The sequence below is a fragment of the Lemur catta genome, chromosome 6 (assembly GCF_020740605.2).
Source record: "Lemur catta isolate mLemCat1 chromosome 6, mLemCat1.pri, whole genome shotgun sequence".
NCBI lineage: Eukaryota > Metazoa > Chordata > Mammalia > Primates > Lemuridae > Lemur > Lemur catta.
In genome coordinates, this window is record NC_059133.1 from 96,944,123 (window position 1) to 96,963,034 (window position 18,912).

Below are 18,912 nucleotides of genomic sequence, written 5' to 3' on the forward strand. Positions count from 1 at the left end.
GAGCGGAGTCAGAATGGGCATCTATAGAATTCAGGGATAAGAGTAACTCCCCAGATAGTCTGTGAGGGACTCCAGGGTAGATGCCCCTGCCCAGTGTCCACCACAGATGGAGGAAATCAGAAAACAGCTGTAGGGAAGATGCACCTAATCTAAACTCACCTTGAGAGGTTGAAAGCCAGAAGAAACTTACAAGAATATGAGAAAACAAAAGGTCTCATTTCTCCTGACCCCTAGCAACCAGCTTCCTCTTTTCCAACCCAGCCTTAAGCTCAGTGACCACATAAGGGAGCAATTTAAGAGGGACGGAGTACTACTAATCTCAGAATTCCTGGGGAAGGGCTTTGGCATATATGAGATAGGACAATAAGAAAGTAAAAATCTGGGGGGAGCAGATGATCACAGCCTTTTGCTCCCAAATCAGCAGGAGCACATTGCTCCTGGACAGACTTGTACAAAGGTAACGGTGGAGACAGGAACTAATGCTGAGTGCTACGTTATGCCAAGCATTGGTTCAAAGTTGTTTCCACAGATTACCCCACATGATCCTCCCAACAACCCTGCATGCATGGTACTATTATAATCCTCATTTTAAACACGCAGAAACGGAGGAACGAGAGGTCAGGAGCCATTAACCACAAAGCTCTACTGCCTCAGAGCACAGCGGGCAGGCAAAGCGCTCATGTGCAGTCAGAGAAAATGGGAAGGCGCTAATGACCGTGCGGGTAGTCCCAGGCACTGAGATGTTCTCTCAGCTGCTCTCTGTCCCTCTTCATGTTGTCGTTCTTGTCCTTCTTCTCAACAGGTTCTACTGGGAACTGAGACTCGGCCAGGATTGACTGGCAGGTTTTCCTCAGAAACCCAAACACCTTGCCCCTTAGTGATCACTCCAAAATCCCCAGGCCAAGGCTGCCTGGCCCGTGTTCAGGACTGCACGACTTCACTTCCAGGAAGAGCTCACATGAGCCAGGCACAGCAGGACCTCTGTGAATATACAACGCAGGTAGGTAAGGGTTAGAGAAAGGGGAAAGTGTATTCATGTAGTCAGTTATGATTACAAAGAGCCAAGTCTTAGAGCGAAATAAATGTTTGGGGACATTGACTCATAAAGCTGTAGGCTGGAAATGGCAACGAGGCTAGACATTCCCTACCCGTGGTCCCACACATTGCCATTTGTTCTTCCTCAGAGTACACCGCCATATCCTAGCACTGAACATCCTCTTGGGGAAGGAGAGGGAAGTAAGCATAGGACTTTGCTTTGCAACCCAGTACTGTGCACACCTCAGTAAAACCCAGCATGGGCAGAAGCCCTCAGCCTCTGACACCAGGCTGGTACCCACAGAGGGAGCCTCTCAACCCACTCGGCCCCAGATGGGAACCTGCAGCCTGGCAGGACAGACTTGTATTCTGGGCTGCATCACTGCTTGATGACTACTGCAGCCTTGGGCCTCAAATAAACCTCAGCAGCAGGCAGGCTGTAGCACCCACAGGCAGGAGACACACCCCAGTGTTTGGATGGTCTCACTGACAGGGGGCTTTGGGTATGACCCAATATTGTGTCAACCTCAGTGGCCTCGGGATTGCCTTTGTCACCACTCCCCCAACCCCAGGCAGAGCGGCATGAAGAGAGACACTGTTTGCTTGTGGGGCAAAGGAAGCAAGCACAGGATTTTTCCTTGGAACCCAGTACTGAGCTTACTACAGTAAAACCCAGTACCAGGGAGAATCCAATCTCCCTTGACACTAGGCCAGTACCCATAGCCCACTCTCAACCCACCCCAGTGCCAGACAGTAACTTGCAGCCCTAGCAAGACAGACTCGGGATCTGGCCCATTTCACTGCCAGCCAACTACAGTGTTCTTGGGCTCTGAATAAACCTCAGCAGCAGGCCAGCCACAGCAGCCATGGGCCTTGGCCATGCCCCAGTGCTGTGCTGGTCTCAGCAGCTACGAGCTGCAGGTGTGATCCAGTGCTGCTTCAGTCTCAGCAGCCAAAGGATTCCAACCACAGTGATCTGGGCTTAGGGTTCCCCCTAGCACTGCAACAGATGAAGCAGTCACAAGCTTAGAGTTCTCACCAGTCAGCCGCGCCTTAATCTTAGATAGGTTTACTGATGAAAGAAGATTTCAAACAGCCAGACTGTGAAGACTGGATTAAGTACCTATGTCAATGCACAGACATCAGTGCACAGCCACGGGGATAAAGATCCATCAAAGAAACATGACATCACTAAATGAACAAATTAAAGTGCCAATTACTGACCCTAAAGATACGGAGATGAAAAAACTGCCAGACAAAAAGTTTTAAAAAGCCGTTTTAATGAAGCTTCATGAAATGCAAGAAAATACAAAGAAAGAATTCAGAAATTTATCAGAAGAATTTAACAGAAAACTTAAAATAATTTTAAAAATAAAAAAATCCTGAGGCCAGGCACTGTGGCTGATGCCTGTAATCCTAGCACTGTGCAAGGCCAAGGCGGGAGGATTGTTTGAGCTCAGGAGTTCAAGACCAGCCTGAGCAAGAGCCAGACCCCGTCTCTACTAAAAAATAGAAAGAAATTAGCTGGACAACTAAAATATACAGAAAAAATTAGCCGGGCATGGTGGTGCATGCCTGTAGTCCCAGCTACTCGGGAGGCTGAGGCAGTAGGATTGCTTGAGCCCAGGAGTTTGAGGTTGCTGTGAGGTAGGCTGACGCCACGGCACTCTAGCCCCAGCAACAGAGTGAGACGCTGTCTCAAAAATAAAAAATCCTGGAACCAAAAAATATAATGAAATAAATGCAAAATGCAATATACAACATCAACAGCAGAACTGATCAAGCAGAGGAAAGAATCTGTGAATTCAAAGATAGATTAATTGAAAATATAAACTTGGAAGCAAAAAAAGAAAAAGGAATGAAAAGGAATAAAGAAAGCTATGGAATTTATAGCATAATATTTGAAACCAAATGTATGGTTCACTGGTGTTCAAGAGGAAGTAAAAAAAGAACAAGGCGGAGAAAGCATAAAGAAATAATAATAACAGGAAGATTTCCAAACCTGGGAGAAATGTAAATATCCAGGACCAGGAAAGTCAAAAGTCTCAATCAGATTCAATCTAAATAACACAACCCCACGATTTACAAGCAAACTGTCAAAAAGATCAAAGACAGAGAATCCTGAAGCAGCCAAAAAAAAAAAAGAGAGAGAGAGAGAGCAAATATCATATAAGGGAGGAGGGGAGGAGCAAAAATCTATCTCATGGGTAGGTACAATGAACACTATTTGGGTAACGGACACACCTATAGACAGACTCAAGCATTACAAAAGCGATCCATGTAACCTAAAACATCTTTACTCCCTTAATATTTTGAAATAAAAAGAAAGAAAAACTCCATGTATACTACAAAATCAATAATCAATCATCATTCAATCTAGATATACTAAAAATATTAAAAAGCTGGGGAAAAAAGAAAAGGTCTAGAGAAAAACAAGGTACAGTTTTATCTAACTAATCAAACTTCAAAAATCACAGAGTGAACAAATGAATCGAGAACACAATGTTTAGTCAATTTATAGAAGCTACAAACTGTTGTCCAAATGATTGCTTTAGATTGTCACTCAATTTAATAGTTGAGGATAAAACTCTCAACTTTTGAGACTTGCCCACACTATGAATAGCAGGAAGAACATTACTTCTGGAAAACATGTTCCTAAAGATAATTTTCCTAAATTATATTCTGCCATGCACCAAAAAAACATTAGCTTTAAGTGTGCTACTTCTATATGGTGTATTTCAGGCATTTGAACAGGCAGAAATAACCACAGTCTCTTTTAAATTTAACAGCATGGTAAATTAATGATGAACTGAGTCAGGATTCTCTGCTAGGAAATCTGATTGAAGAAATATTTACAGACTGGAAAACCAGTTTTTAAAATATCAATGCCATACAATTGTCATTGACAATGTATCAAAGAAGGTGAAGGCTATGAATGGTTTAAGAATCACTGACATGGATGGAGTCAGGGCTGGCTCCATAAGCATGGGATCTGTGCCATGGCACAGGACCCACGAGAGCCCAGGCTTCATTTAATGCTCTTCTGTTCCCAAATTGAAATTCTTAACATTGTTTTTTAACCCAAGGCCCCATGTTCTTATTTTGCCATGGTACTCACAAATTATGTAGGCTACCCTGTATAGAGAAATTTGTTCACATTCTTCAGATATGTATTCAGGAGGTAATTACAGCACAATAGCATGTAACAGAAATCTCTACCACAGAAAAAAGAGTGGGCCAGTTCCATCATTCTTCATCAGTCAAGAGCACACTACATGACACCAAAGAGGTTGTGGAATTGCCTTGTCAGGTACTTTTACAAGATGTTCAAACACTATGAAAGAGCAGACATTGTATGCTTAAAAGAGTACTCGAACAGTAACAACCACAAAAGCCTTAATTCTATAATTTGCAGAACTTAATACCTGCAGTTTATTCACTGGAACCTGCTGAAGAAGTTTTAGTAAACAAACTAAAAATCGTTCTAAGAATCCAAATATTTCTCATGTGGTACCTGCTGTAGAGGCCCTCCTGTCCTTCAATTCCGGTGAAAATGCAGAAATTGGCATGCATGTAAGGAAAAGTGAGAGGCAGAGGGCCTCAACGCGGACTAAATATTGATTTTAACACTCAGCCCTTTGGTATTCTGCAAAAGGTGCCAAAATGTAGACAGATGTTGTCGTAACTATAAAAACAAAAGTTCATGTAAAATCTTTTCTGAATGCATGGTAACTTTCAGTGTTTTCTCAACTAATGCATACTAAGAGTACCATTATCTTGAGGAGAATGGGGTCCTGAATTTTTTTGTTTTGTTTTGCTAAAAGGTTGGGAAGCACTGGTCTAACACCTTGGTAACAAAGGCAGTTCATTGGACCAGCCACAACTGTATTACCTGGGAGCTTGTTAAAAAGGCAAAATATTAGGCCCCATTGCAAACCTACTGAACTGGAAGCTACGTTTTGACAAGATTCCTAGGTGATCCATATGCACATTAAAGTTAGAGAAGCTATTCTAGACAAAGAGTACCGAGGAAACTCTAGCTGCTGAGGGCTGACGAGTGACGTGTAAGTTTTAATGCAGAGCAACTACCTTCAGTTAGTTTCATGAAGATTGCTCTCAGTGTTAGCCTCCCTAAAGGTGCATGATTTCCTGGTTGTTTTATTTCCATTTAAGGAAATCATTAGTGAAAACTTCTCGTTGCTTCCTTCGTGTAGTTATGGAAGATAGAAATCTCTCTGTCCAGGTTTAGTTAGCAGCAGTCAGCTTCTCCTATTAAGCCCACTGTCCAAGCATCCCACACACTGCCACTGGGGGTACTCGCCGCTCCAGCCAACCTGCACGCCAATTTGACAATATGTGTCAACTCTGCAAACAATCATAGTGGACAGCTGTCATTTCTGCCAGCCCAGTGTCCCTCCTTTTGGGAACAGACTCACCTTTTCTTTTCAGAAACCGCCATTTTCAGAGCATGAGGATTGGGTGGAGCTCAACCCCACACCCAGTCCCTGGATTGAGGAATGGTTACATGACCCAGGATTGGCCTCTTAGTGTCCACAGTGACTGTTTTGGCAATGGGCATGTGACCCAATTAAGGTTGCTTGTAATCAGCCCCTACACTTCTTAGATGGGGTTTTAAGCTGGAAGAATATAAATCAGAACATCTTTTCCACCACAGGAAGAAAACTCATCAGGCAAAAAAAAAAAAAAAAAAGAAAGGAAACAGAGGCAAGAGATGGAGAAAGACAGAAAGAGAATCCTGAGGCCACGTCTGCATCCAACAGTGCCTCCAGCTGCCTGCCCACCAGACTTCTCCATTCAGTCCTCTTCCCTGTTTTCAAAATTAGTTCAAAATGGGTTCCTATCAGTTGTAGCTGAAAGAATACTGATAATCCCGAATCTACTTCTAGGACTCTATCTGAAGGAAATAATCAGAGGGATACACAAAGATCCACATAAGAGATTGTTTACCAAAATTCATTATTATTTTTTATTTTTTTATTTTTTTGAGACAGAGTCTCACTCTGTTGCCCGGGCTAGAGTGAGTGCCATGGCATCAGCCTAGCTCACAGCAACCTCAAACTCCTGGGCTTAAGCGATCCTACTGCCTCAGCCTCCCGGGTAGCTGGGACTACAGGCATGTGCCACCATGCCCAGCTAATTTTTTCTATATATATTTTTTTAGTTGGCCAGATAATTTATTTCTATTTTTACTAGAGACGGGGTCTTGCTCAGGCTGGTCTCGAACTCCTGACCTCGAGCGATCCACCCGCCTCGGCCTCCCAGAGGGCTAGGATTACAGGCCACCGCGCCCAGCCCAAAATTCATTTTTATGGTGACCTATTTTCTTCATGTATTTTACAAACAAAGTAAAATGGAATATTGATAAGAAAAATTATGGCAGTTAGGAGTTTGTGATGAAATAATTCCAGTCTCATATATTAAAATGTTCATTCTTTTAAAGATCTTTTGTTCCTCCAATTAAATAACATTAGATGGGAGAGTGACATCAGCAAGAAGGTGGTGTAAGAATATACTCTGGCTCTATTCCCCACCACAGAAATCCAACTAGCAACTATCCACAGATGAGAATACCCTCACGAATGTCTCAGAACTTGGCAGTGAGCCTGAGACACTCCATGGGACCACAGAACTCAGAACAGTCACAAACAATGGGTAAGAGGAACAGTTTCCTTTTGACTGTGTTAGTCCTCCCCCAAGACAGCATAGCACCACGCACAGAGAATTCCCCAGGACTCATGGTTTTCATGGAGGGAGGAGAGAGTTCAAGGTGAACATTCACCTTTCCCACTAGTCTGGGACCCTTCGCACAAGGCGCTCTCTTGTCTCACCCCATAGGAAACATTGCGGGTATCTGCAGAGCTAGACAACCCAAGGTCAATTAGAAACAAACAACACGGGTGTAGCTCACAGTGACCTTAGTAGTTGATCTGCATTCTTTCCGGCAGAGGATCACCACCAGAGCGGCCAGCCAACAGCATCACTCTGCAGGAAGTACAGTCAACGGGTTTCCCGGGCTTGAATTCCTCACTGGCTTCCACATCCAGCCCTGGTGCTCTCCTTGAAACTTCCCTAGGCTATGAGATAGGGGGCAGGTTAGTGCCACAAATAAAGTATCTGACCCCACACAGTCCCAGCTGCCAAATGGCTAATACACCAAGCCTCAGTGTTCTGCTTAAGGCTACACTAGGATGGGAGGCAAGCCCATGTACATGCATATCTGTGGAGCATAGCCTCTGGCCCTGCTCACCCCATGTGGCTTAGCAGCAACCCCAGAGAACTTGCTCAGCCTCAGAGCCAAGTACATGGTCCTGAACAACCACAAAACCCAAGCTGCAGAACTGGCCGGCCGGAGATGACAGCCTACAACATTGCTTTATCAGAGGTGATCACAGAGCCCAACCAGCAGCTCTGCCTTACTGCAGAGTCCAGCCAGTAGTCTCATCAGACCACAGAGCACAGCCAGTAGTTCCACTCAACCCCAGAGCACAGTTAACAGCTCACCCCAACTAGAGAACATGACAGCAAGGTATACCTGTCCAGGGTCACCACCAACTTCCCTAACCAGAATTCCATGCTAGACTAAATAATGAAGGTCTACCACTGCCAAAGAACACCAGCAAAAGCTAGAGGAGTTGCCCATCCCTCAAATGCACAAGCATCAATGCAAGGGCAAAACAATTATGAAAGATCAAGGAAATATGACAGCACCAAAAGAAACTAATAAAGCTCCAATAATGGACCTGAAGAACTGGAGACCTATGAAATGACTAACAAAGAATTCAGAATAATCGTTTTATAGAAGTTCAGGAAACTATAAGAAAATATGGATACAAAATTAAATGAAATTTGGAAAACAATGAACAAAACTAGAAGTTTAACAGAGAAACAAAAATAATTTCAAATAATAGAAATCCTAGAGATAAAGAATACAGTAACTGAAATGGAAAATTCAATACAAAGCTTCAACAGCAGACTTGATCAACCAGAAGAAAGAATCAGTATGCTCAAAGATAGGACATTTGAAATTATCCAGTCAGAGGAGCAAAAAGAATGAAAAAGAATAAAGAAGGCCTACAAGATTTATGGGACACCACCAAGAGGACCAACCTATGCATAATAGGAGTTCCTGAAGCAGGGAGAGAGAAGGGCACAGAAGCATATTTAAAGTAATAATAGAATGGCTGAAAATTTCCCAAATCTTGGGAAATATGACCAGATCTAGGTACAGGAAGCTGAGCAATCTCCAATCAAATTCCAACCCACAGATAAATTCACCAAGACACATTATAATCAAATTATCAATAATCTAAGACACACTCACTCTAGCCTGGGCAACAGAGCGAGACTCTGTCTCAAAAAAAAAAATAATAATAATAATCTAAGACAAAGAAATAGTACTAAAAGTGGCAAAAGATAAGAAACACACCACATTCAAGGGAGTTTTAAAATGGCTATTAATGGATTTCTCAGCAGAAACCTTGAAGGCCATGAAAGAGTGGGATGATATGCTCAAAGTGATGAGGTGAAAAAAACTGCCAATCAAGAATACTTTACCTCCATCAAATCTGTCCTTCAGAAATGAGGGAGAAATTAAAACTCTTCCAGACAAATGAAAGCTAAAGATGCTTATCACCACTAGGTCCACTCTACAGGAATTGCTAAAACGAGTTCTTCTTTTTTTCTTTTCTTGAGACAGGGTTTCACTCTGTCACCCAGGCTGCAGTGCAGTCGCATAATCATAGCTCACAAACTCCTGGGCTCAAGCAATCTTCCTGCCTCAGCCTCCCAAATAGCTGGGACTACAGGTGTATACCACCATGCCCACCTAATTGTTTTATTTCATTTTATTTTTTAGAGACGGTCTTGCTGTGTTGACCAGGCTAGTCTTGAACTCCTGACCTCAAGCAATCCTCCTGCCTCAACCTCCCAAAGTGCTTGGATTACAGGGGTGAGCCACCATGAGCCTAAAGCAAGGTCTTTAAGTTTAAATAAAATGCTGTGGACTATTAACATAAAAAAATGTACATGTAGTGAGACCCAGTTTCTACAAAAAATTTTTTTAAATTAGCCAGCATGATCACACACACCTATAGTCCTGGCTACTTGGGAGGCTGAGGTGGGAAGATTGCCTGAGGCCTGGATTTTAAGGCCCCCATGAGATATGATAGCACCACTGCACTCCAGACTGGGCGACAGAGCAAGATCTTAGCCCTAAAAAAAAAATAATGTTTTTAAAATACAAAGGTAAAAATCTCAATGGTATAAGTAATAAATAGTCATATTCAGAATACTCTAACACTGGGGGTATGTAAAGCAATTTTATCTCTACTGTAAGAGCTAAAAACACTGTACCTAGGAATAAAACCAAACAAGCAGCTGAAAGATCTCTACAATAAACAATATAAAATACCGACGAAAGAAACTGAAGAGAACACCCCAAAAATGGAAAGACACCCCATGTTCAAGGATCAGAAGACTTAATATATCATTAAAATGGTCCTACTACCCAAAGCAATATACAAATTCAATGCAATCCCTGTCAAAATACCAACAACATTCTTCACAGAAATAGAAAAAACAATCCTAACATTCATATAGAACCACAAAAGACTCCAAGTAGCCAAAGCAATCCTTAGCAAAAAGAACAAAGCTGGAGGCATCACACAACCTAACTTAAAAATATATTGCAAAATTATGGTAATCAAAACAGCATTGTACTGGCATAAAAACAGATACATAAACCAATGGAACAGAATAGAGAACCAAGAAATAAATCCACACATTTACAGCCAACTGATTTTCAACAAAGGTGCCAAGAACATACATTGGGGAAAGGACACCCTCTTTAATAAATGTTGCTGGGAAAACAGGACATCCATACGTGGGAGAAGGAAATTAGACCCCCTTCTCTCACCATAGACAAAATCACCTCAAAATGGATTAAAGCCTTAAACATAAAACCTGAAACTATAAAACTACTGGGAGAAAACACAGAGGAAACACTTCAGGGCATTGGTCTAGACAAATATTTTGCTTCAAAAGCACAGGCAACTAAAACAAAAATAGGCAAGTGGCATTACATCAAACTAAAAAGTTTCTGCACAGCAAAGGAAACAATTAACAGAGTAAGGAGACAACCTGTGGAATGGGAGAAAATATTTGCAAATAATTCATCTGACAAAAGACTAACATCCAGAATATACAAGTAACTGAACTCAACAGAAAAAAAAATCCAATTAAAAAGTGGGTAAGGATATAAATAGATGTTTCTCAAAAGAAGACATACTAATGGCCAACAGGTATATGAAAAAATGCTCAACATCACTAATTATCAGGGAAATGCAAATCAAAACCACAACGAGATATCATCTTACCCCAATTAGAATGGTTATTATCAAAAAGACAAAAAATAACAAAGATACAGAGAAAAGGGAACTCTTATATGCTGCTGATAGGAATGTAAATTAGTATAGACATTATGGAAAACAGTATGGAGTATTCTTTAAAAAAAAACCCTACAAATAGGTATACCATTCTATCCAGGAATCCCACTACCTGTTATTTATTCCAAGGGAAAGGAAATCAATATATCAAAGGGATATCTGCACCCCCATGTTTATTACAGCACTATTCACAATAGCTAAGGTAAGTGTCCATCAGTGGATGAAAGAAAAAAGAAAATGTGGTATATACACAATGGAATATTATTCTGCCATAAACAGAATGAAATCCTGTCATTTGAGGCAACATGGATGAGCCTGGAAGACATTATGTTAAGTAAAATAAGTCAGGCATAAAAAGATAACTACTGTATGTTCTCATATGTGGAACCTAAAAAAACATTTAAGCTCACAGAAGCAGAGCTAGAATTGTGGGTTTCGAAGATGGGAATGGGAGAGGGAGATCGGGAGAGGTTGGATAATGGATACAAAATTACAGCTATAGAGGAGAAATTAGTTCTGATGTTCCATAGCACTACAGGATAAGGTTAACTATAATTTAGTGTATATTTTTCAAAAGCTAGAACATAAAGAAATGTTCAAAACATAAAGAAATGATAAGGCCGGGCACGGTGGCTCACACCTGTAATCCTAGCACTCTGGGAGGCTGAGGCAGGTGGATTGCTTGAGCTCAGGAGTTCGAGACCAGCCTGAGCAAGAGCGAGACCCCGTCTCTACTAAAAACAGAAAGAAATTATCTGGTCAACTAAAAATATATATAGAAAAAATTAGCCGGGTATGGTGGTGCATGCCTATAGTCCCAGCTACTGGGGAGGCTGAGGCAGTAGGATTGCTTGAGCCCAGGAGTTTGAGGTTGCTGTGAGCTAGGCTGATGCCATGGCACTCACTCTAGCCCGGGCAACAAAGCGAGACTCTGTCTCAAAAAAAAAGGAAGGAAGGAAGGAAGGAAGGAAGGGAGGGAGGGAGGGAGGAAGGAAGGAAGGAAGGAAGGAAGGAAGGAAGGAAGGAAGGAAGGAAGGAAGGAAGGAAGGAAGGAAGGAAGAAAATAAAGAAATGATAAATGTTTGAGGTGATGGATATGCTAATAATCCTTTTTTCTCACTATACATAGTATGCACATACAAAATATCACTCTGTATCCTACAAATATGTACAATTACTACATATGAACTTAAACTAAAAGAAAAAATGAAGAAGAAAGATTGGAAATAAACGTTACACCTCAAGGAACTAGAACAAAAGAAACACAGTAAGCCGAAAGTTAGCAGAAGGAAGGAAATAACAAAGACCAGAACATAAATAAATAAGAGACTTGAAAAATAGAAATATATCAATTAAACTAAGAGTTGTATTTTTTTTTAAAGATGGACAGAATCAAATCTTCAGGTAGATTAACTAGGGAAAAAAAGAGAAAATGAATAAAATCAGAAATTAAAATGGAGATGTTACAACTGATACCACAGAAATACAAAGGTTCATAAGAAACTGCTATATACCAAAAAATTATATAATCTAGAAGAAACAGATAAACTTCTACACAAATACAACCTACCAAAACTGAATCATAAAGAAATAGAAAATCTGATCACAACAATGAGTAAAGAAATTGAATCAGTAATAGTCTCTAATCAAAGAAGAGCCCAGGACCAGATGGCTTCACAGCTGAATTCTACCAAACATTTAAAGAATAACTAACACCAATCCTTCTCAAATTGTTCCAAAAAATTGGAAAAGAAAGAATACTTCCAAATTCATTTTATGAGGCCAGCATTATCCTGCTATCAAAGGCAGAGAAGGACACTATAAGAAAAGAAAATTAAGGTCAATATTTCTGATGACATAGATGCAAAAATCCTCAACAAAATACTAATAAACTGAATTCAACAACATATTAAAAGAATCACTCACATTCACCGTGATCAAGAGGGATTTATCCCAGTGATGCAAGGATGGTTCAAGATCAGGCAAATCAATAAATATAATCCACCACATTAACAAAATTAAGAATAAAAGTCATATGATTATCTCAACAGATGCATAAAAAAGCATTTGAAAAAACTCAATACCCTTTTATGATAAAAAAAACTCTCAACAGAATAAGTGCAGAGGGATTGTAGCTCAACATAATAAAAACCACATATAACAAATGCACAGCTAACATCATACTGAATGAGGAAAAGTTGAAAGCTTTTCCTCTAAGATAGGAACAAGACAAAGATATCCACTTTCAACACTTCTTTTCAACATAGTTCTAGAAGTGTTACCCAGAGAAATTAGGCATAAGGAAAACAAGGCATTCAAATTGGGAAGGAAGAAGTGAAATTGTCTGTTTGCTGATAATGTGATCTTATATATAGAAAATCCTAAAGACTCTACCAAAAATTCTTAGAACTGATAAAAAAATTCAGTAAAGTTGCAGAATACAAAATCAACATACAAATCAGTATTTCCATACACTAATAACAGGCTATCCAAAAAGGAAATTAAGAAAACAATACCATTTACAATAGCAGCAAAAGATATTAAATGTTTATGTGTAAATTTAACTAAGGAGATGATGATAGCCTTGTATAGCAAAAACTACAAAACACTGATGAAAGAAATTGAAGAAAACACAAATAAATGAAAGATATATCCCCTGTTCATGGATTGGAAAAATTAATATTGTTAAAATGTCCTTGCTACCCAAAGTGATCTACAGATTCAATACAGTACCAATGGCATTCCTCACAGAAATTTGTTAAAAATCCTAAAATTCATATAGAACTACAAAAGACCATGAATAGCCAAGACTGTGTTAAGCAAAAAGAATAAAGCTGGAGGCATACTACTAACTGACTTCAAAATATATTATAAAGTAATTTTAATCAAAACAGCATGGTACTGGCATAAAATAGACCAATGGAACAGGATAGAAAGCCCAGAAATAAACCCACAGATTTATTATCTTTTGACTTTTGACAAAGGGACAAATAACAAACAAAGGGAAAAAAACAGTCTATTCAATAAATGGTGATGGGGAAACTGGTTATCCACCTGCAAAAGAATGAAATTAGACCCTTATCTCACAGAATGCCCAAAAATCTACTCACAATAGATTAAAGATGCAAACATAAGACCTGAACCTGTAAAACTACTAGAAGAAAGCACAGAGGAAAAGCTTCATGACATTGGTCTGGGCAATGATTTTTTGGATATGTCCCCCAAAACACAGGCAATAAAAGCAAAAATAGACAAATGGCATGGTATCAAACCAAAAAGCTTCTGCACAGCAAAAGAAACAAACAACAAAGTGAAGAGCAACCTACAGCATGGGAGAAACTATATGCAAACCATATATCTGATAAGGGGCTAATATCAAAAATACATAAGGAACTCAAACAACTCAGTAGCAAAAAAAGAAAAAAAGCAATTGAAGAACTGGCAAGGAAACTGAACAGACATTTCTCAAAAGAAGACATCAAAAAGCCAACAGGTTCAAGAAAAAAATTCTCAGCATCACTAATCTTTAAAAAAATGCAAATTAAAACCACAGGGAGGGTGTGCAGTGTCTCATGCCTGTAATCCCAGCTCTTTGGGAGGCCGAGGTGGGAGAATCACTTGAAGCCAGCAGTTTGAGACCAGCCTGGGCAACATAGCGAGACCCATCTCTGCAAAAAATTGTTTTAAAAATTAGCTAGGTGGTAGCTAATTTTGTGGTAGCCTGCGCCTGTAGTCCCAGCCTTCAGGAGGCTGAGGCAGGAGGATCACGTCAGCCCAGGAGTTCCAGGCTGCAGTGAGCTATGATCACGCCATTGCATTCCAGCCTAGGCAACCTCATTTCAAAAAAAATTCATTCATTCATTTATTAAATTAAATAAAACCATGGTGAGATACCATCTCACACCTGTAAGAAAGACTTTTATCAAAAAGATGTAAGTAAGCAGAGTGTTGGCAAAGATGTGGAGCGAGGGGAATCCTTGTATACTGTTGGTGGGAATGTGAATTAGTACAGTCATGATGGAAAACAGTATGGAGGTTCCTTCAAAAAAAGCTAAAAATAGATCTACCATACAAGCCAGCAATCCTATCTCTGGGAATATAACCAAAGGAATCAAAATCAATATGTCCAAAGGATATCTGTACTCCCAAGCACATTACAGTACTGTTTAACAATAGTCAAAATGTAGAATCAACCTAAGTGTCCAGCAACAGATAAATGAATAAGGAAAATGTGGTATGTATACATACTAGAATACTATTCAGCCTTTAAAAAAAAATTCTGTCATTTGGGACAACATGGATGAATCTAGAGGAATTACACTAAGTGAATAAACCAGGCACAGAAAGACAAATCCACATAATCACACTTTAAGATTCATGTGAAATCTTTAAACAGTTGAATTCATAGAAATAGAGAGTAGAATGATGGTTACCAGAGGCTGGGGTACAAGGGAATGGCAGGTTCCTGGTTGAAAGGCACAAAGCTTAAGCTAGACAGGAGGACTACATTTTGAAATCTTTTGCACAGCAGGGTGACTATCGTCAATAGTAATATATTGTGTATTTCAAGATAACTAAGAAGAGTAAATTTCAAATGTATCACACCAAAAAAAAAGTCAAGTGAGATGATGGGGGGTATGTTATCAGCTTGATTTAATCACTCCATGTTGTCCTGTTAGATTAAATTTAGCCTCCATCTGTAGCACACTATAACCTAATAAGTGAACAAACTATTAATACAACCTAATTTTAGAGTATATTGCTGTATGTAATAAATAGCCAAATCTTGGCCAATCATAGCAGCTCAGCTTGCAGTCAATCACAAGCTGAAAACTTCCAGAACATGTTCAAATAAGGCAAATGCAGAACTGTAACCAATCAGACTATTTAGGTAAATCACTTACCTTTTCTGGCTATATAAATATTCTCTGCCCACTTGTAGAGCAGAGTTTTCTGAACCACTTTGGTTCTAAGTGCTACCCAGTTCACAAATCTTTTTTCTGTCTGCTGGTTTACACATATCAAACATCACATTGTACTCCATAGATGTAATACAATTATAATTTGTCAATTAAAGTAATATATACGTATTTTTTTAAAACTTGGTGATTTTTTTTTTTGAGACAAAGTCTCACTCTGTCCCTCCTGGTTAGAGTGCAATGGCATGATCATAGCTCACTGCAACCTCAAACTCTTGGGCTCAAGTGATCCCCTTGCCTCAGCCTTCTGAGTAGCTGGGACTGCAGGTATGCACCACCACACCCAGCTAATTTTTTCTATTTTTAGTAGAGACAGGGTCTTGCTCTTGTTCAGGCTGCTCTCAAAGTCCTGACCTCAAGCGATCCTCCCACCTTGGCCTCCCAGAATGCTAAGATTATATAGGCATGAACCACAGCACCCGGCCAAAAACTTGGTGATTGTTAAGGGGATTTTTTGGTTGTTATCAGCTACCCCAAAAAAGTATCATTTCAGCTGTAGTAATATTTATAATGGCAAAAAAAATGGAAATGCAACAATAGGGTTCAAAAAATTTTGACACATTTATAAAATGGAAAACTATGGTGGCATTAAAATCATTTTAGACTGTTTAATAAAGACAGGGAAAATTACAATGCTATTTTACAGAATAAAAAAGAAATTATAAAGAAATCATATTGTATGAACCTTACTTTATAAAACATAAATATATTTATAACTCATATGTACGGGGATCAGGGGAAAACTGGGAGGAAATATACTAAAATTGTCATTAATGGGTAACTCTTGATGGGATTATAGATAATTTTTACCTTTTTCTTAATATTTCTTTTAATTTCCAAATTTCCTGTAACTAAGATGTAATTTTAAAATGTGCAATAATTCATTTAGGAGATAGATTTAATATATTTTAAGAAAACTTTTGTGGTTTTATTTTTTTGTTTTCTGTTTTTCGTGACAGGGTCTTGCTCTGTCGCCCAGGCTAGAGTGCAGTGGCATCATAGCTCACTGCAACCTCCAACTCCTGGGCTCAAGCGATCCTCCTGCCCCAGCCTCCCGAGTAGCTGGGACTGCAAGTACGTGCCACACGCCTGGCTAAGTTTTAAGTTTTTTTCTAGAGACAGGGTCTCGCTATGTTGCTCAGTCTGGTCTTGAACTCCTGGGCTCAAGTGATCCTCCCACCTCAGTCTCCCAAAATGCTGGGATTATAGGTGTGAGCTATTGCAACTAACTTAAGGAAACTTTTGTTGGCAATAGTGTTCTATTCTGAGATCAAAAAAATTAATGAATTGAAATAAAGAAGTGTTAGCATTTGTTTTTTTCTTAACTCTTGCAAAATGAGAAGAAAAGGAAAGAACACCATCCTGACTTTAAGCAGAAATACAGGGCAGAAATAAAGGAAAACATCCGAAGCTGGAAAACAACTAAATATGAGTAGAATATATTATTAAATTCATGTTAAACAGCTCATATAACAAGCAACCTCTTTTTCCTAGTAATATTTATTTTCAATGGTTATAAACAGTTGTTCCTCTTATGAGACTCAGCCTAGGAAAGTTAAACTGAAAGAGTAATGATGACAGAAGGCAATTAACTCCATTATCAAGGCCAGACGCAGTGGCTCACACCTGTAATCCCAGCACTTTGGGAGGCCAAGGCAGAGGATCACTTGAAGTCAGGAATTTGAGACCAGTCTGGACAACATAGCAAGACCCTGTCTTCACAAAAAATCGAAAAATTAGCCAGGCGTGGTGGTGCACACCTGTAGTTCCAGCTACTTGGGAGGCTGAGGCAAGAGGATCACTTAAGCCCAGGAGTTGGAGGTTGCAGTGAACTATGATGACACCACTTCACTCTCGCCTGGGTGACAGAGAGAGACCCTGTCTCAAAAACAAAAAAAAAAAATTCCATTATCAGGAAAGAGGATTTTGAGATCATCATTGAGGGAAAGCGATGAAACAGAGTAGAAAGTTCCAGCCTGCGTTTTCCAGAGACACTGTCCTGCACTGTGCCAAGACCTCCGACTGACTTCAGTAAAACACAGCAGTAAAACCCAGGGGAGTAGATCACTCGGGCAGGCTGGCACTCCAGGTCCCAAAGGGCGACAGAAACACGCAGGAACCTTTTAGGGCTGACCACAGAGGGGAGACAAGTAGGTGGGGCAACAAAGGAAAGGAAAGTGAAGCTGAGTTAGCTGAGGAGGATGCAGAACAAGAGGGGGCAGAGAGGACAGAGCTGAGGTAAGCGGTGGCTTTGAGCACCCATCAGAGAAAAGAGCACGGACATGTTCCAAAGAAGGTGACTCAACCCTTGACTCAAAAAATTGGCCCCAAGGTACTAAAGTGACTTAGCTCCCACTCTTCCTGAAATTTTTATCTTTCAAACGAGAGGCAGATGGGAATGATGGAAGTGGCTGGCGTAGGCCCACCACCACAGTGGCCACAGAATCAGCCACGGTCTTCAGAGAACCAGCAAAAGAGCCAAGGGCGTGGGACAGAAAATCTGGGAGGGTCCGGGGCCCTGCCCTGCGCTTCACTCACAGCTAGACTCACTGTGAGGAAAACTGACTCCAACTTCAAATGCCCTGAGAGGAACAAAATTAACATGCCAGAAACATGATTCAAGCAGTGTCACCATCACCACGATAACAAATTTAGACTTCATTCTCAATGGTTTGTTCACATTATCTTTCATTTCTTGAGTAATGGTAATATGCCAGACACAGATCAGAACACTTCAGATGAAACTCCAAATAATAGGAACCTTGGAGCTACTCCCTCCAAAAGAACAGCCCATGGGGAAGATTTAGGACTTACCTTCTCTGAGGCTACGTTTACCTTAAACATTTCCCCCTTTGTAAGCCCACCATTGTGTGAAAGTGCCAAAGCTGCACAACACTTTTTTTAAAGTAAATAAGAAAAATCCAAAACCCTAAAAAAGCCTTTTTTTAGTACTTTAATAAATTAAAGCGGAGCTGCACACCTGTGATACTCTCCTCCCCATTTTGTTCCTGAAAACACTTTAGATACCCTACATTAACTTACCCTCGCTCTGCACACTATAACACCAGAAAGAAAACTTTATATGAAACGTTTTAAACTTCAAAAAAATTATTTGCCCTGTTTTCTGGAACATCTTCAAACTATAACTACCTCAATATTGTTAAGTACGAAATTAAAGCCTCTGCTTTAATTTTCAAACACTTTGAACCCAGATTTTCAGGGATCTTAATATGAAGTTTTACCTTTAAAGGTCTAAATTTAGCTTTCTTCCAGGAAAAAGAGGAGGGAGAGCGAAGAGGGGTTAAGACTAAAATACTCTGGTTTGCACAGTTACAAGAACATCTTTCAAATTGCTCAGTACATATGTGCACTGACCCAGCAATTCCACTACTAGGAATTTTCCACAAATATTTATATATTTGCATGAACGTGTA

The 18,912-nt window shown here is 40.0% G+C and overlaps 1 protein-coding gene across 2 annotated transcripts in view; it reads right to left on the reverse strand.

Annotated features, from left to right (window-relative positions):
* Positions 1-18,912, reverse strand: part of USP18 (ubiquitin specific peptidase 18) — a 59,094-nt gene that overhangs the window by 39,532 nt on the left and 650 nt on the right. The window contains exons 2-3 of one of the 2 annotated variants that reach the window (XM_045554598.1): positions 6,971-7,130; positions 716-981 (exon numbers count right to left, since the gene is read on the reverse strand). In XM_045554598.1, the coding sequence (XP_045410554.1) occupies positions 716-773 (58 nt within the window). In that variant the 5' untranslated portion in view covers positions 774-981; positions 6,971-7,130. The remainder of the gene's footprint in view (positions 1-715; positions 982-6,970; positions 7,131-18,912) is intronic. The other variant, XM_045554600.1, reaches the window with a different exon arrangement.